Source organism: Harmonia axyridis, chromosome 5, assembly GCF_914767665.1.
Source record: "Harmonia axyridis chromosome 5, icHarAxyr1.1, whole genome shotgun sequence".
NCBI lineage: Eukaryota > Metazoa > Arthropoda > Insecta > Coleoptera > Coccinellidae > Harmonia > Harmonia axyridis.
Window position 1 is genome coordinate 17,650,567 of NC_059505.1, and position 17,931 is coordinate 17,668,497.

At 38.2% G+C, this 17,931-nt stretch overlaps 1 protein-coding gene across 3 annotated transcripts in view; it reads left to right on the top strand.

The window, feature by feature from the left end:
- Nucleotides 1–17,931, top strand: part of LOC123681264 (SID1 transmembrane family member 1-like) — a 66,455-nt gene that overhangs the window by 33,200 nt on the left and 15,324 nt on the right. For all 3 annotated transcript variants that reach the window (XM_045619567.1, XM_045619565.1, XM_045619566.1), the window contains exons 6-9: nucleotides 3,572–3,869; nucleotides 5,752–5,960; nucleotides 10,732–10,905; nucleotides 10,962–11,079. In XM_045619567.1, the coding sequence (XP_045475523.1) occupies nucleotides 3,572–3,869; nucleotides 5,752–5,960; nucleotides 10,732–10,905; nucleotides 10,962–11,079 (799 nt within the window). The remainder of the gene's footprint in view (nucleotides 1–3,571; nucleotides 3,870–5,751; nucleotides 5,961–10,731; nucleotides 10,906–10,961; nucleotides 11,080–17,931) is intronic.

Below are 17,931 nucleotides of genomic sequence, written 5' to 3' on the forward strand. Positions count from 1 at the left end.
GGTATTTTCCTCAAGTTTACCCCTTGCTCGATTTTTGCAGCATGAACATATCGATCTTTCAAATGCTATGAACATGGTGACTAATCTAAAAGGGACGATAGAAAAAATCAGAACCAATGCTGAATAAGAATTCGCAACCATATTTAACGCATCAGAGACTATGGCTGAATTACTCAGTACCTCAATAAAAGCCCCAAGAAAAACTGGACGACAAACTCTTAGGTGCAGCATTGAAACCGACAATCCTCAATCATACTTCAAGATATCCCTATTTTTGCCATTTTTAGATCACTTTTTAAGTGAATCAAATAGTCGCTTTCTGAAACATCAAGACGTACTGAAAAGTTTTGAGTGTCTTATACCGACCTCTACCAGTAATGCTGAAATCACCAGAACACAGGAAGAGAATTTTAAAAAGCTCCTGAATTTCTATCAGGAAGATATTCAAATTGGTGACATCGCTGCCATAGGGGAACTCCATATGTGGTACGAGAGGGTGAAAGATTTGAAAATTAGCTCAAGGAAGGCAATCAATTATTACACTGCCTGCCATCAGGATGTTTTCCCCACTATCAACACCCTCCTGAAAATTCTTACCACTCTTCCTGTATCGACATCAACCAGTGAAAGGTCCTTATCATCTCTTAGAAGATTGAAAACATATTCAAGGAACAAAACTGGCCAGCAAAGGTTGAACGGGCTTGCTATGCTCAATACTCATAGAGAGCTAGATATCAATGCTGCTGAAGTGTTGGACGAGCTGGCAAAAACACCTCGCCGTCTTGAATTTAGACTTTCTTAAATGAATGTATAGAGGAGCGTGATAGCAATTTTCACTTATACATTTATATTTTATATTAGAATATTTTCAATCTTTTTTTAATTCTTACACGTATTTCATTGTTTATTAAGTATAGCATTCAATAGTATAATATACAGGGTCTTTCACGAGGAACCTCACCCATATTTATACGGGAAACTACTGAACGTATTTTCATGAAATTCAGCACTTATAAGTATTTCACGATGCTGATGAAATCTAAAATATTTTCAAGGCATGCGCACCTCCGGTTTTTCCGGAAATGACGTCAACTTCCGTTTTTCAAATTAGAACACCATTTTTTTATTGCAGAAATAGATTCCTTAGAAAATTTCAAGTTATTTTGATGTAACATTTTTCAGTTTTGGTTGGAAAATTCTCTCTGAGCGGGAAAATTCGAAAAAAAAAATCGAAAATAGAGCTCCGCTGAAACAAAAATAACTTCGAGGTTTTTGGATGGAAAATTTTCATTTTTGGGATTTTTCAAGATGTAAGATTGATGTATCCACTTTAAAAATCGAAATCGCGATTCATGATACAGGGGTGAAAATATCGCTTTCAAAGTTAGGGATGACAAAATCGTGAAAAATCAATTTTTCAAATTAGAACCCCATTTTTTTATGGCAGAAATTGAATCTACGTTAAAAAATAATGTGAGTGTATGCATCACACCCTTGCCCTAAAGTGGATATTTTCTGAGTTATTCACAAAAAAACTGTTTTTCGTCTTGAATTTTCAGCTATTTCTTTTCCCTTCACGCCAAAAAGATGAAATTTTCAGGAACTGTTACTTAAACCATGTTTTAGATTTTACTACCCTAATATGCAAGAGAAAAAAGTTACAGGTTGTTCCTAAATAGATGGCGAATTTTGATTCGAATTTGTATCGGAAACCTCTTTATTTCAACTAATCTGGGTCGGTCAGGAAACCTCTCAATGAACAGTCGAATCGTTCTATCTACAACTTTATTACATTCTCCATGAAGTAGAATGAGATTTAAATAATCTTCATTGGTAAAATTAGGCATAGTGATCGATTTTATAACTTAATACGAATTATCACCAAATTAATAGTAAACACAAAATGCTACTGAATAAAGAGGAATTTGGCAGATGTAATTAATGATATCTATCATTAAAAAAAATGTAAAACATGGTAAGTTTTTGCATATGGTTCATAAGGAATTATTTATTTATCACTGGAGAGAAAACCGATGGCCGATTAGTTGAAATAAAGAGGTTTCCGATACAAATTCGAATCAAAATTCGCCATCTATTTAGGAACAACCTGTAACTTTTTTCTCTTGCATATTAGGGTAGTAAAATCTAAAACATGGTTTAAGTAACAGTTCCTGAAAATTTCATCTTTTTGGCGTGAAGGGAAAAGAAATAGCTGAAAATTCAAGACGAAAAACAGTTTTTTGTGAATAACTCAGAAAATATCCACTTTAGGGCAAGGGTGTGATGCATACACTCACATTATTTTTTAACGTGGATTCAATATCTGTCATAAAAAAATGGGGTTCTTATTTGAAAAAATTGATTTTTCACGATTTTGTCATCCCTAACTTTGAAAGCGATTTTTTCACCCACTGTATCATGAATCGCGATTTCGATTTCCAAAGTGGATACATCAATCTTACATCTTGAAAAATCCCAAAACTGAAAAATTTTACATCAAAATAACTTGAAATTTTCTAAGGAATCTATTTCTGCAATAAAAAATGGTGTTCTAATTTGAAAAACGGAAGTTGACGTCATTTCCGGAAAAACCGGAGGTGCGCATGCCTTGAAAATATTTTAGATTTCATCAGCATCGTGAAATACTTATAAGTGCTGAATTTCATGAAAATACGTTCAGTAGTTTCCCGTATAAATATGGGTGAGGTTCCTCGTGAAAGACCCTGTATATTGTGCCTGTATGATGAAATAATTTTTTTAAAAGAGTTTTCCACATAAATCGTCGAATGGAAATGATATCTACACCCCTCCCCCCGCTTTTCATTTCAGTTCAGGGTCACTCGCTAAAACTTGCCACTACCCATAACCCCCCCCATGAGTCAACTCTAGTTACGCCACTGAGTGCATATATAAAATTGCAATTCGAAGTTAGTTGAGTGTGAAATGTTGGGTTCTAATTTTACTTGTATGAATAAATAATGTGAAAACTCTATAAAAATCGGTGATTTGTAAGAAGAAATATATCTAATTTCGTTTCGAACTGAGCAGTTTTCGAACTGAATTTATCTTTTTCTCGATAACAATCGCTAATGCATCAAAATTGCAAGAGACAAAAAAATTATGAAAACAATATAGAATTGATTTAATATGTTCGAATTCACCAGTGGCGTACTACAAAAAAGTTTATGGGTTGGAAAAAGGCTCGACCCCTGAAAACAATATCTTCCTTTAGCTTGTTAAAATCACTCAGAATACTGGGTGCTATAAACCCATAAACGTAACCTATATTTCAAATTTGATCTTAATATCCCAAAACTGAAATCTTGAAACTTTAATGCTCTGTAGTTCAGTAGCGAAGCATTTGCGGACACATGTTCATGAAAAAAGATTTTTATTTCGACCTGAAAGATAGGCCCCACAAATTTTGATACTGAATTTTGAATCACCCTGTATATTTTTCTCATTATTAAGCGTTTTGTATAAAAATAATCTGAAAAAATCAAGGTAGTTCTTCAATCTTAGACCTACTTAAAAAACTCAAAAAAAAAAAAATAAAGAATGTTTTTTTCAGAGAAAAGATTTTTCAGAAGGATTCTTCATTGTTTTTGTTATGAAACCTGACAACTATGACTGTTCGCAAGAGCTATCAATTTACCCCGTTACAAAGTATTACTTTGAACGTAACTCGGATGCAACTTCCAATGTAAGTTTCGTTATTCGCAGCAGCCTTGGTAGAAAACAGTATGTAACCTCAACCATCGTCACAATGTCTGGAATACTTTTCTTCTACTTGGTGGCTTTGGTACTCATTGTAGCATTTAGGAAATATGGTAGTATGAAAAATATAAATGCTGCGAAAGAAGTTATTTGTAAGTATGTCAACGTTGAATATATATTTCGAATATGTGGCACAGCTTGTGACCCAACATTAGATGGAAGATTTCTGGCATAAGTGGACTTCCCTTTCAAAACCATTAACCTTTCATTGAAAACATTTTCTTGTAAGATATTTCCTTTTCATGATTTTTGACTGGTTCAACTTCACTTGTGAATTTATATTTCTGATTATTCAATTTTAGACATTGATGCGAGAGAGATGACGTCATTGGTATGGTCTTGATGACGTCATCGGCTCTTTTTTTAAATGGGAAAGTCATGTGACATCTCAATTTGAAGGTCCTTCAAATCATTGTAAGATCCATTTATGGATCTTACATGTTTATTTGTTGTAGTCTCATAGTTTCTTATTGCAGTAGATACTTTCATTCATTATTTTTATTAAAATTGAAAGTATATCAATTAAATTTGAAAACGAGATTGACAGAACAAGAAGGAATCGAAGTTTCAATTATGATTGGCTGTGGGGATAAAACGAGAACCCCAAAAGAAGTTCGCGATTCATTCAACGCGAAGTATCCAAACCGAGAACAACTCATTTTTCAATCAACTGTTAGAAAATTGAGAAGAAATTTACAGAAACGGGTAATGTCAAATATCGTCCTAAAATTGTTAGAAAACCAAATTCTGATGACAAAAAAGTGGATGGTATACTTGCGTTTGAAGAAAATCCTCATACTAGTTTGAGAAAAGTCGCACTGGATAATGAATCATTAGTCCTTAGAACTTTACATAAAGCAAAGCTGGAACCTTACAAAGTACATCTGGTGTAAGAGCTGATGGAAGACGACTTTGACCGGAGGATAGACTTTGATGAATATGAACAACAGAAATACAGATTTTTTAGCCAAGTACTTTTTTCTGATTAAGCCACTTTTCTCTTGAACGGTCATGTAAATCGTCAAACTTATCGATACTGGTCAAGAGAGAATCCGCATTGGATGGAGAAGTGTCAAATTAAGTATCTAGGAAAGATTAATGTTTGGGCTGGAATCATAAACAACCAAATAATAGGACCCTACTTTTTTTAAGGGACCCTGAATGAACACAGATACTTACAATTTCTTCAGGAATTCAAGCTACCAGATCTAAATAAACGACTTCCAGGTAGGTTTCACAAGATGGGGCGCCCCCACATTTTGCTGTTGATGTACGAACCTATTTAGGATAAGAAAGAGGGGACCAATTGAATGGTCCCCAAGGTCCCCAGGCTTGACTCCGCTGGACTTTTTCCTTGGGGGTATCTGAAAAGCAAAGTGTACCAAATCGACCGGATTATTTAGATCAGCCGAAGGAGCGCATCTGATACGAGATGTCACAAATAACTCCTGACGTCTTGATTAATGTTAAAAAAGAGGTTCTGAAACATCTTTCACATTGCATCATTGCTGAATGACATCAGTTTGAGCATTTATTGTAATTTTAATATCCATAATCAATAATAGTACTGTGATGAAAGAAAATAAGAGACTACAAAAATTGAGGGTTTGTATCAACCTGTAAGGAAAAACCTTACATGATTTGTACCATTGAGTAGGTAATTGAAGGACCTTCTTTAAATTAAGTTGTCACATGACATACTTTCCCAATTAAAAAAAACAGCCGAGGACGCCATCAAGACCAAAATTGAGTAATCAGAAATATAAATTGATATGCTTCAGCATTTTTCAAAAAATTTGATTTTTTGGGAGATGATGAATTTTTTCCATACATTTGCACCATACTGTATAATATACTTTCGAAATTTCAATCATCATTGACAACTTTTTGAAATCTTACACTAAATTTTAACTATCCTAAAACTTTATAATTTGGATTCAAAAACTTTAGTCTTGAACTCCGTTGTTTTTTTAGCTTTAGATGAAGATGTTGTTGATGATACTTTACCAAGAAGTACTATGGACATCGTTTATGTTCTGGAAAAACCAGATTTAAATGTGAAAGTTTTAACCAAGTATCCTTTGAAAGACAAAATAAGGTCGTTCAATTATTTATGGCACATCATAAGTATTGCTATATTCTACAGTATTCCAGTGGTACAGCTCGTGATTGCTTACCAAAGGGTAAGAATTCATAGACTGCATCAATCTCGTTTTAAGGAGATTGAGAATAAATACATTGTGATATTAGAAAGGAGTGATTCAATTCGAATCTGAAATTTTTTAATAATGCCTATTGACCAATATGTAGGACGAAAGAAAAGGAAAATAGTTATTTATAATACAAGTGCAGAAGGCATTGATATTCTTCCACGAGTTCAAAATTCAAAAACGAGCCACGAAGTGGCGAGTTTTGGAATGAACGAGTGGTAGAATGAGCCTTCTGTACGAGTATTATACATTACTTTCTCTAATTCATTGCATTTTCATTGAAATTAATGAAATATTTCCATAAATATAATTTAGTGATTTTTGCATTGAAAAATGTTGGTTGGCAGAACTGATTTCTTTAAGGCAAATTGATATATTGACAGATACAGCCGTGGCGGAAAGTTCGGAGTACCAACATAGAATAATAAAATATAACCATGAAAACTGTGCGTTTCTGATATATTCTCGCACGATTTTGTTCTACAAGATGTGGAAGAATGAACGGAATAACCACAAAATTAGAGAAAGTACGATTTCCAAGTGTATATAAATATCAAAAAGATATAACTTATCTGGTTGATGTTTCGGCCATTATTATGCAATATACCATTCACATAAACCATTGTCAAACAGAAGATTTCCACGTCATTTACGCAGGAATCAAAATAGAAAGTAACCCAAGGAGAATTTTCGTCATCAAGGGAATAGTAGCGATATACCGATTTCACCCTTATTAGGGATCATCAGCACCGCATAACTATACCTAAGATGACAAACAAACGAAATAGCAGGCACCTTATTGAATGCTGGCAGACTCTACTCAGTATGAATTACTGCGGAGCGCGGACAAATAACCCAACTACCTCCTCCACGGGTACCTCGAAAAAGTAGGTTTCCATTCATTCATTAGCAAGTGTCAGTCATTATTTGTATTGACAATATGTAGGACGCCCAAAAATTGTTGAATCCTGTTTAGACTAGCACTTCCTTCGTTGCAGATGACATTCGGAGATCAGTTTCTAGCATAGACCTATAATAACATGGACTGGGTGTTAGAGAGAGACCATTGATATCGGTGTATTGTGACAAGGATGAAAGTTTAAAGGCGTAACATTGGTTTTCTGAACTGATTGTATGTGTTTTCTTGTGGTGATTACTGATTTTTAAACAATTTACTGAGTGTTTGTTTGTGTTCTGGTGCTTTTTTCAGTACTAATAAACAATTTTAAGTATCTCTGCTTCGTGTGTAGCTTATAAATGTGTTGGTATATCCAAAAAAGGGTTGGACGTGACATTTCATAGGTAAGATAACAAGAAGGGATTTATCGTTTATTTTATTGAATATTTTCACAGGTTTCCGAGCAATCAAATGTGATGGGTGATGGAAATATGGAGTAAAGACAAAAAACCTTCTGCCACAACCGTAATATGTAGTAATCACTTCAAAACAGAGGACTATTATGTCAATCTCTATATGGAACCAAAGTTTTGAAGGAAGGAACCATACAATTTTGAAATTGAGAACATGTGTTACTAAAATAATAATGAATACTATACAGCAAATTCCTGCCCTTCATAGATACGGAGTTATGAATTTTTGACCATGTTATTCCAGTTTCGAAGCCCTGATTTAAATCTCTTCGTCAAATGTTAATCATAATTTTATTATATTGATATTTATTATATGTTTTTTTTCCATATGTGCTTGCATATTTGATGATAAAAGTTAATATAATAAACCCATGAATAAAATTTGCAGTACTTTTTTAAACAGTTAGAGTAGAGGAAGATGTATACTTTTGGAACGTAAAGCTGAATTTGTCCTTCGATAAATATGGCACTTTCATTCCCAATAACACTCACTATTCTATTTCCTCAGTATATTTCTAAAAATATAAGGGCTATTTTTTCAGAAGATAAAATATATAAAATTTTAAAAGTTTCATAAGTTTTCTGTTGTGTTTTTACTTATCACAAATTTTGAATTTCCTTAAACTCAGTTACACTTGTAGTGTTACATTATATCGAATATAAATTTAATTATCTATAATATTATTGATATATTGAACGATCTAAAAACTCTGGAATAGAAATTAAAAAATATTTTCTTTCAGGTAGCACTCAATAAAATTCACCTTTTTCTGAAAGAAATTTTAGATTACATGAAAATCTGTACCATACAATTCTGAAATGTGATTCATTTAACTATTTCAATACTATTCTCATCCGAATAACTCAATATTTTTCTTAGAAAAAATTTAAAGCGCTTTATTCCTATAGCCAAATCAAGCTATTTCAATTCTATTTCCATCCGAATAACTCAATATTTCTCATTAAAAAAATTAAAAACGCTTTATTCCCATAGCCATTTAGCTATTTCAATAATCAACTAATGCAAAAAACTCAATATTTCTCCAAAAAAAAAATCAAAAACGCGCTATTCCCTTAGTAAATTCGCATTTTCTGCCTTTCTACTTCCTTCCTTCACAACACCTCTCTCTCTTCGATAGTCCGCAGAGCGAAGTGAGTAGAAGCCACGTGAGGGCCAGTCCATGTTATTATAGGTCTATGGTTTCTAGGTAGATGTTGAATAAACAGCGTTTGAAAGGAAAATTGTGAAAAGGTGAAAAATAAAACACATTTGAATTCAAACAATTCTGAGAAATGGAGGAATGGGGATACAGTTTGCGAGGTAAGTTCATATATATTAAAATAAAGTTTTCTATTCAATATTATTGGTGAAAATGTATTCTCAAATAACTGTTGCGTCAATTTATTATCGATTTTGAAATAATGTTTTTGTTTGGTAATATCTACATGGTGTTGAATTTTGAGTTTTTGTTTCAGGGGATTTTCAGTATCTGCCAGCTGACGACTATGTTTTTCCCGAAGAAATAGCATTTTCCAATTTGCTAAACTTTTCCCTCACAAATTTTTGGCAAAACTCCTATGGAGGTGAACCATAGCATTGATGAGGCTATGGTTCCTTCATTTTCATTTGATATGGTTCCTTATAATGGCTGACATGGCTGTAAACAGTTTATTCATAATAAAAAAATTAGCTATGGCTGCAAACTTTGGGTTGGATCCTCAGGTCTAGGATAACTCAGAACTAGATGGCCGGGGCCCAAGTTTCATTTTTTCTTCGGCAACTTTTTCTCGTCACCAGCTCTAATAAAAGCCATTCTTGAAAAAGGAATCGTAAGTACAGGAACAATTCCGCATCGTTCAAAACGAATAATTTAATAATTATTTGATCATAATTTAATATGCGAATGCGGATAATTTAATAATGCGGATGAACAATGGGCCACTAGGCCTCAGTTCGGCTGGATAAGCGCCTCACTAAGAAGAAGAGACAGAAACAATGGTTGAAATCGCATATCTAAGTCAACGTTGAAATCCAGCGTCGATATGGAGAAGAAGAACAGAGGTGTTTTCGATTATACAAGAATTAGTGATTGAAACATAATTTTTGTTAAGTGGAATGATAATTATCCTGACATTTGGATCTTCAGCAGCTGGAATTGTCCCCATAAATTCTGTAAAAAGCAACCCCAAAAAAAGGAGCTTTTAAACCAACCACAACTTGTCAAATTCTACAATAAAAAAATGTTGATAAATCCAACCAAAATGTATTTTAATATAGAGTACATAAAGGAGGAAAGAAGTGCTATAGGTTCCCCAAAGTTATACCGTAGTTATCACCTTCAGGTTTTCAATAAATTTATTCAGTTCGAATCATAAAGCTCCAAAACAATTGGTCCGACCAGACCAAAAATACGATCCTGAACAGCTGGCGCGTGCGGACCAAGTGTTTAGGAATGGTGTTATAATATGGTCTCGATAAACTTATTAACACGGCAAAGCTGTAAAAGGTATATCTTTGGGGAACCTATTCTTTTTCCATATTTTTCATTGCATGTATATGGCAATGACAATTAGTACTTGGCATCTTCACAAAAATCAAGAAAGTGAATTCGACCAACTTGCCTTCAGAAGAAGGCTTTTTTGACGCAAAATGAGAAATCTTTCACTTTTCGGAGAGAAAAGACCATTTGGTGGTACCACAAGAGAAGCAAACTAAATGCTGCATATGTCATTCAAAAACAATCACCCTGTGCAATAATAAATGTGATATTGGTTTACATGTTGAAAGCTTGGTTATAATCTTTGTGAAATAAATTCTTTGTAAATAATCATAACCAATAATAAGAATGGTATTCTATATGCCTATTGTCCTTTATGTAGGACAGATGTACAGCCTTTTGTGCTTTTGATTTTTTTCAAAATAAATGACAATTATTTTGTTTATTTCTGTGTTTTATCACTTTTACACCCAAAAATTAAAAAAAAATCCAAACACAAAGTTTTAGGCACTTTGTTTATTGTTCTTAGTTTTTTTTTTGTTTAATTGATTCCTGCGCAGTTTTGATTTCCGATAGATATTAATACAATTCATATCCTTTCAGAAATCTCCTATTATTTTTGTAATCAGTTTTTCATTTCAAAATATGGAGATATTGTAATCAGAACTAACAGGCGAACCTCTAGTGAGCCTCTGTTCATCATGTTTATTTGCAGTATTCAATAGAATATATAAGGTTGTGTTGAAAGCAAATAAACTTTTTATTATGATTATTATTATTATTATTAAAATCTTTGTAAATTATCATCAATTCTTTTTGTGGACAAAATGTTGCTATGTTGATTTCAGAATTTATATGATGAAACTGATTTTCAGATGCTGAATTACACTGGAGATGAAGATTTGTGCTATTATAATTTTCTCTGCGCCCATCCATTGTTCAGTTTCAGCGATTTCAACCATATTTTCTCCAACATTGGGTATATTTTCATGGGAATATTATTTCTTTTCGCAACATTTCATAGGCAACAAGTATTGCCCTTTCGATTCGTAAGTTAGTTTATGTGTTAATAAATGCCTTCAATAAAGATAATTATTATTTGCAGGAAGTTGGTATTCCTGTACATTATGGACTTTTCTATTCTATGGGTATAGCTTTGATAATCGAAGGTCTCCTTTCAGCATGTTATCATATGTGCCCTAGTCAGTCCAATTATCAATTTGGTGAGTGGGATTGAAACCAATTAAAAAAAAAAATTTGAACCACTGTGGAGCCCATTGGTTCAAAATAAGGAAAAAGTTAACATCTCTTGTTAGACTCGAACTTTGTTCTCAAACAAAAAACATGGATTGATTGACAAGAATATTGTTAGAAAATTAGTTACCATCTTGACAGTCACGATGAATCTAGTTTTAAGCTCTTCTTCACCAATGATCCCCAAAGTGGTCCCAGGGCCGTCGCTAGGGGGTAGGCAGGTTAGGCGATCGCCTAGGGTGGCAAAATTCTAGGGTGGCATTTCAAGCGCGATCAACAAAAATCACATGTGTAGAAAGTAAGAAATGAAATTTAAATCGAACACGAAAATATACAGACAAATTTAATCAACAAGAGAAACCATCAAAGGTGCCGCATTATACACAACACTCATAAATATCCAGATGTCGTGTAGACTCCCTCACAGTACTGTTTACGAGTTATTGATGCTAAAAAACAGATGTACTAATCAAGCTTGTCAGCGTTCCCTTTGCTAAACTGCTCAATTTTATTGCTTTACTAGGGTAGCCGGTGGATGATATTTTTCTTTACAATTCTCCAACCAGAATGCTGATTCCCCAGATTAATGCAAAATATACGAGATACGTTTCCATTTCATCATTTCCATCTCATGCTTCCTAAGAAATAAATATATGAGAAGTTCATTTTATTTTATACCACGTTCAATTATATAACAATATTTTTTTATCGTACTGTATGTGCAAAGTAAGTGTTATATTCTGAATTTTTCGATTTGCCTTTGGATTTGTTCAGTCGTGAACTACGGTCGTATTTCTTCTCGACCGACCCCGGTAGAATCTGATTTCGTATCGGCTGTCAGCGGAGAATCAGAACAGATTCTCAATATCGATCGTACGTGCTAAATAGAAAAGTTTCAAAAGAGACAAATCAATTAATCTTCTGATAAATAATCATGATTAAGTTTGATTTATTTTCATCTATCTTCTGCATCATCATCTACTACTGTTAGTGAACAAAATAATATTGAACAACTATTCGTGAAGTGCCCTGAATTTATCATCAGCCAGGTGAAGCCATAGGTACTTAAGGGAGGTAAATTCCCCTGAATTCCCTTCCTTAGAACCTCCTTTGGAACCAGATTAGCGGTGATTCGCCTAGGTTTCTTCTGCAGCCCGTTGGGGTAAGTTGCATTTCACAATTTTCTGGTTGTTCAATATTAGTAGCAAAATTCATCTGAAATTGACCGCAAACCCCTTTTTGCGGACAATTATTGGTGCCGAAACCTGGGTAAATATCTTAAAACCCCCTAAATTCAGTCTAATTGTCATTTCCGTTCATCTGATTGAATTCGTGATTTGATTGTCATTCATTAATTGGGTAGTTATTGAAAATTCATAACACTGTTATCTTATCGCGCGTCATCTGTTCATTATCTTCAACGATAAACACATCGTCTGTTCTTCTTAGATTTTTCGGAATTAATTTATACCGATATACATACCGGGGTCAGTCGACAATTCAAAATGCCGTCAATGGATAAATTGAAGGCCTCTTTAGCAACATCTGTCATCAAGCGCGAGAATGCATTTTCTGCGGCATCTACTCTTCTTAAATTAATAAAGGATTTGACCACAGAAGTCGATGTGGCCAACATGTGTCTGACTGAGTTGGTCAAAGTGGAAAAGACTTTCAGAGAGGCTGATGAGTTAGTTGTCCAACTCAATTCTCAGCTAGAGGAGCCTGGTCAGATCGGATCACCATCAAAATTCGAGGCATTTTTTGAAATTTGCCTACATGTACGTGCCGCCCATAGTCGTCTAACCGCATCTACGTCTGTTAAGGCGCCATCATTGTCATCGGCTGAGCTACCTATTCCGCGGGTTGACCTGCCTTGCTTTCAGGGCAAGGTTGAGGAATGGCCCGGATTTATCGCTCTATTCGATGCCTTAGTACATCAGAACAATTCCCTGGCGCCCGTTCAGAAGTTTCACCTCTTGGCATCTGCCATCTCTGGTGAAGCAGCATCTGTCATCTCTGGATTTCAATTAAATTCGGTGAATTACCCTCTGGCCTATCAAGCCCTTCACTCCCGGTATCAAAACCCTCGTCGGTTGGCGAATCTTTATGTGAATCAGATCTTGGATTCACGGCCCGCATCTGTGTCTTCCTTACCACAATTGAAGAAATTCGTCACGACGCATCAGAATGCCATTCATGCCATCAAGGCATTACCCATTTCAGATCTGGCTGACTTCCTCTTGTTTTCACTAGCTTTGCGCAACCTCGATATACCATCTCGCCACTTGTTTGAGGGACAGTTATCCTCTGATGACTTTCCCACTCTCGCTCAGTTGCTCGAATTCACCAATCGACAGTTGCGAGTGTTGGAAAGCACTTCCGTCACCTCATCCATTGCGCCGAAGGGATCATTATGACCTCAATCTCCAGCAGGCTCAGCATCTGTTTTCCCATCGTCTGTGCCTTCATCCTCTGGTGTGCATCCTCGCCGCCCTGCTTACGCTGGTGCGTGCCCTTCGTCGTCTTCCGCGTGTGTGTTTTGCTCGGCGAATCATTCTGTTCGCCAGTGTCGTGAGTTCAAGGCCATGAACGTTAATCAGCGACGAGCTTTCGTGACTGAAAGGCGGCTATGTAGAAATTGCATGTCGTCTTTCCATGCCACCGCTAAGTGCAGTTCGAGTCAGAGCTGTCACACATGCGGGGGACGACACCATACAATTCTCCATCTGGCATCTGCTGCCGCGGCATCTGCTGCCACTGCATCCCCTTCCGTTTCCTATGCTGGAAGGAAATCCCTTTCAACGACAGAACGTCCTTCTTCGCCCTCTGTTTCATCAGAGGAGCCAACCCGTGCTGTCACCTCTCGGGGCACCTCAATAAGGGCTCGATCAGCGGGGATCTCGATGATGTCACGCCGGAGCCCTGAGGCGGCAGGTGCAGTGTCGTCTCGAGCCTCGCCAGCTTCACCACCCCTTCATTCTTCCCACTCCTCTGGAAGTGGTTCCGAATGACTGCACTGGTCATCTCGCGGTTGTCTTACTCCGTCAAACAAACATCTGTCTTCGTCTTTCCGTCTGTTCTCTTCTTATCATCTGTCTTCATCTCCGCGGTCTTATTTGCGTCAGACCAATAATCCTGACTATCTCATGCCTACCGCTTGGATACGTCTTGATAACCAGCGGAATGTCGTGTTCGGTCGTGCTCTCCTGGATTCCGGCTGCCAGCACACCCTCATCACCCGTGAGTGGGCCTCCAAGCTTCGTCTATTCATCCACCCTGAAACCATTCAACTTCGCACCTTGAGTAACGCGGATCAGTTTCGCATTCAGGGGTACGCATACGTCACTCTCTATCACCAAGGGGATCCTCCCAATCTTATCATCAAAGCTTACGTTATTGACAGCCAAATAGATCCTCTTCCTGTCAAAGCATTCAACGGCCGGTGGCCTGAGTTTCAGAAACTCAGCCTGGCTGATCCACTCTTTTTTATTCCTCGTGCCATTGGAATGTTGATCGGCTCGGCTGTGCTTCCTCATGTAGTCCTTCCTGGCACCTTGTGCCCATCGTCTGAGCTTCCAGGTACATTATCTACCACCTTAGGTTGGGTACTTTATGGGCCGTATGCTCGCCATCGGAGGAAGACAAAACACGTGTCCTTTTCACCGGCCACTGTTCATGGTCGCATTCGACCTTCTAGTCAAAATACTTTTCCTTCATTTTCAGCAGGGTCATCATCTGCTGTGTCTTCTCCATCCCCTTCTCAGCCCAAAGTCCTTCTATCAGAGGCCGCCTGCCATGTTCCTTCGGACAATACTGATTCTCCTGATGCTTCTGCCCGTATCTTATCATCTGATGTGATAAGTTCTCCGGTCGTCACGGACCCTCTGAGCTCCCCGCGTCATTCAGATCAGGAACTTGTCAACATCGTTCGGCGTTTTTGGGAACTCGATAAAGTACCTGACGTGCTTCCTTTGACCCCTGCCGAGAAGGAGTGTGAAGTTCTGTATCGCGCTGAAGTCACTTGTGACTCCACTGTTGGTTTGCCCTTCTCATCTTATCGTCTGGGTACCTCTGTCAATGTGGCGACTAGGCAGTTTCTTCGACTAGAACATCGTCTAGAAAATAACCCTGATCTTCGTGTCGCCTATCATGAGTTTATGCGAGATTATCTCTCGAGTGGTCACATGGAATTGGTTCCTGAATCATTTGACCATCCTCGATATGAACCTTATTATATTCCTCATCATCCTGTACACCGTCCAGATGATCCTGCTACTAAAATTCGAGTTGTCTTCAACGCCTCTTGCGCATCTGCTAATGGCAAATCCCTAAACGATCTTCTGCTTACCGGCCCGAAGCTGCTAGCGGACATTTCCACTCTTCTGCTTCGTTTTCGTCTACATCAATTTGTTTTTACTGCCGATATCTGACAGATGTATCGACAGATCCTGATACGCCCTGAGCAGAGGGATTATCAACGCATCGTCTGGCGTTTCTCCAAACGGGAACCCCTCCAATATTATCGTCTGAACACAGTCACCTATGGAGTTTCCTCGGCTCCTTACCTAGCACTTAGAACCCTTCATCAGCTAGCTTCGGACGACGGACTCAGATTTCCTACGGCAAGGCAAGTCTTGCTGAATGAGATTTATGTCGATGACATCTTGACCGGCTGTTCTTCCGAATCTGAAGCTCTTGAATTGCGAAAGCAGGTTCAAGACCTGCTCATGGCGGGTGGTTTTGAGCTGCGTAAATGGGCTACTAATCATCTTCCGCTGCTAGACGGTATCCCATCTGATCATCGTAGGGAATCCTCCTCTATTGACCCCCTTCTTCTTGACCGTGAACCAAGTCTCAACATTCTGGGACTTGGATGGAATCCCGCATCTGATCACTTCTTTTATTCCGTCCGTTTAAACTCAACGACAGTCACCAAACGGAACGTGCTGAGTCAGATGGCTAGAATCTTCGATCCTTTGGGATGGCTAACTCCAGTCACTTTCTATGCCAAAATCTTCTTTCGCCAGCTCTATCTACTTCATCTAGAATGGGATCAACCTCTCTCGAATGAGATTCAAAACCGGTGGTTGCAGTTTCAATCCCAGCTTCCCACTTTGACAGAGCTTCACATACCACGATTCATCCCTGCCGTTTCTTCTTCTGCTCATCGCTTCATCGGCTTCAGTGATGCCTCTGAATCCGGCTATGCTGCTGTCGTTTATCTAAGCACTCCTACATCAACCGGTCGATTCCACGTGTCTCTTCTAGCGGCCAAATCCAAAATTTCTCCTTGTAAGGCAATGTCCCTGCCTCGTCTAGAACTCTGCGGTGCCCATCTTCTCGCAAAACTCATGCATCATTTGTCTACCCGCGTTTTACAGAATCTCAGTGCTGACTACATTGCCTTTTGCGATTCTTCCGTTGCCTTGTCGTGGATCCGTGGTGAGAGTCACAGGTGGAAGACATTTGTTGGCAATCGAGTCGCTGAGATACAGGATTTGATTCCTTCTAATTGCTGGAGGCATGTGATATCTGAAGACAATCCAGCTGATTGCGCCTCTCGAGGATTGATGCCCTCAGATATTCATCACCACCCATTGTGGTGGCGCGGTCCTCCTTGGTTGTCTCTCGATTCCTCTCTATGGCCCCTGTCCTCTGTTGATTCATCTCAAATTGATCAAGTGGACGAAGAAGCCAAGCCGCTCTCCGCTTTAGTGTTGATGGTTGTCTCCGGTGAACCCACCATGATTGACCGTTTTTCTTCGTATCTTCGACTCAAGCGCGTCATTGCCTTTTGTCGACGTTTCATACTGAATGCTCGTGGTTCAGCTTTACCTCGCACAGGTTTTCTCACCTCTGTTGAGCTTCAGGAAGCAGAGATCTGCTTAATACGTCTGGTTCAATCTGTTCATTTTGCCGAGGAGCTGGCTGAGCTGCAGAAACCATCTTCTCGTCATCGACTCATCATAAAACTTCACCTTTTTTGCGATGAGCATGGACTCATTCGAGTTGGAGGTCGCCTTTCAGCCTCTTTATTACCATATCGACACAAACATCCTGTTCTTCTACCGAAGGACAATCATCTCACTCATCTGATAATCGATGATGCCCATTATCGTCTTCTGCACGCCGGTGCTTTAGCTACTCATTCGTACATTCGTCGACGGTACTGGATATTGGACGGACGTAATGTAGTACGCAATCGTCTGCGCAAGTGCAACCGATGCTTTTCTTGCAAGCCCCGTCCTCTAATACAGCCAATGGGCAATCTTCCACCAGAGCGGCTATCATCTGCTATGGCTTTTCTAACTACTGGTGTCGACTACGCCGGCCCATTTTATGTGACGAGTGCACGACTACGCGGAGCCGTTAGCACGAAGGCATATCTGGTTGTCTTCATCTGCTTCTCTACTAAAGCAGTTCATCTAGAATTGGCATCTGAGCTGTCAACCCCAGCGTTCATCGCTGCTTATCGGCGCTTTGTTGCACGCCGAGGTCATCCTTCCGTCATCTTTTCGGATAACGGGACCAACTTTGTTGGTGCTCATAACTACCTTCGTGACCTTGGCCGCTTACTGTCTGCTCCACAACATCAGCAGAGTCTCTGTGATGCCGCCTCGTCGTCCGGAACTGACTGGCGATTCATACCCCCTTCCAGTCCTCACTTTGGCGGCCTGTGGGAGGCCGCTGTAAAATCTGCTAAACATCATCTTACTCGCGTTATTGGCGAGCAGAAACTCACTTACGAGGAGTTTCTCACCGTCTGCACTCAGGTTGAAGCCATCCTCAACTCTCGTCCTCTGTATCTTCCATCATCTGAT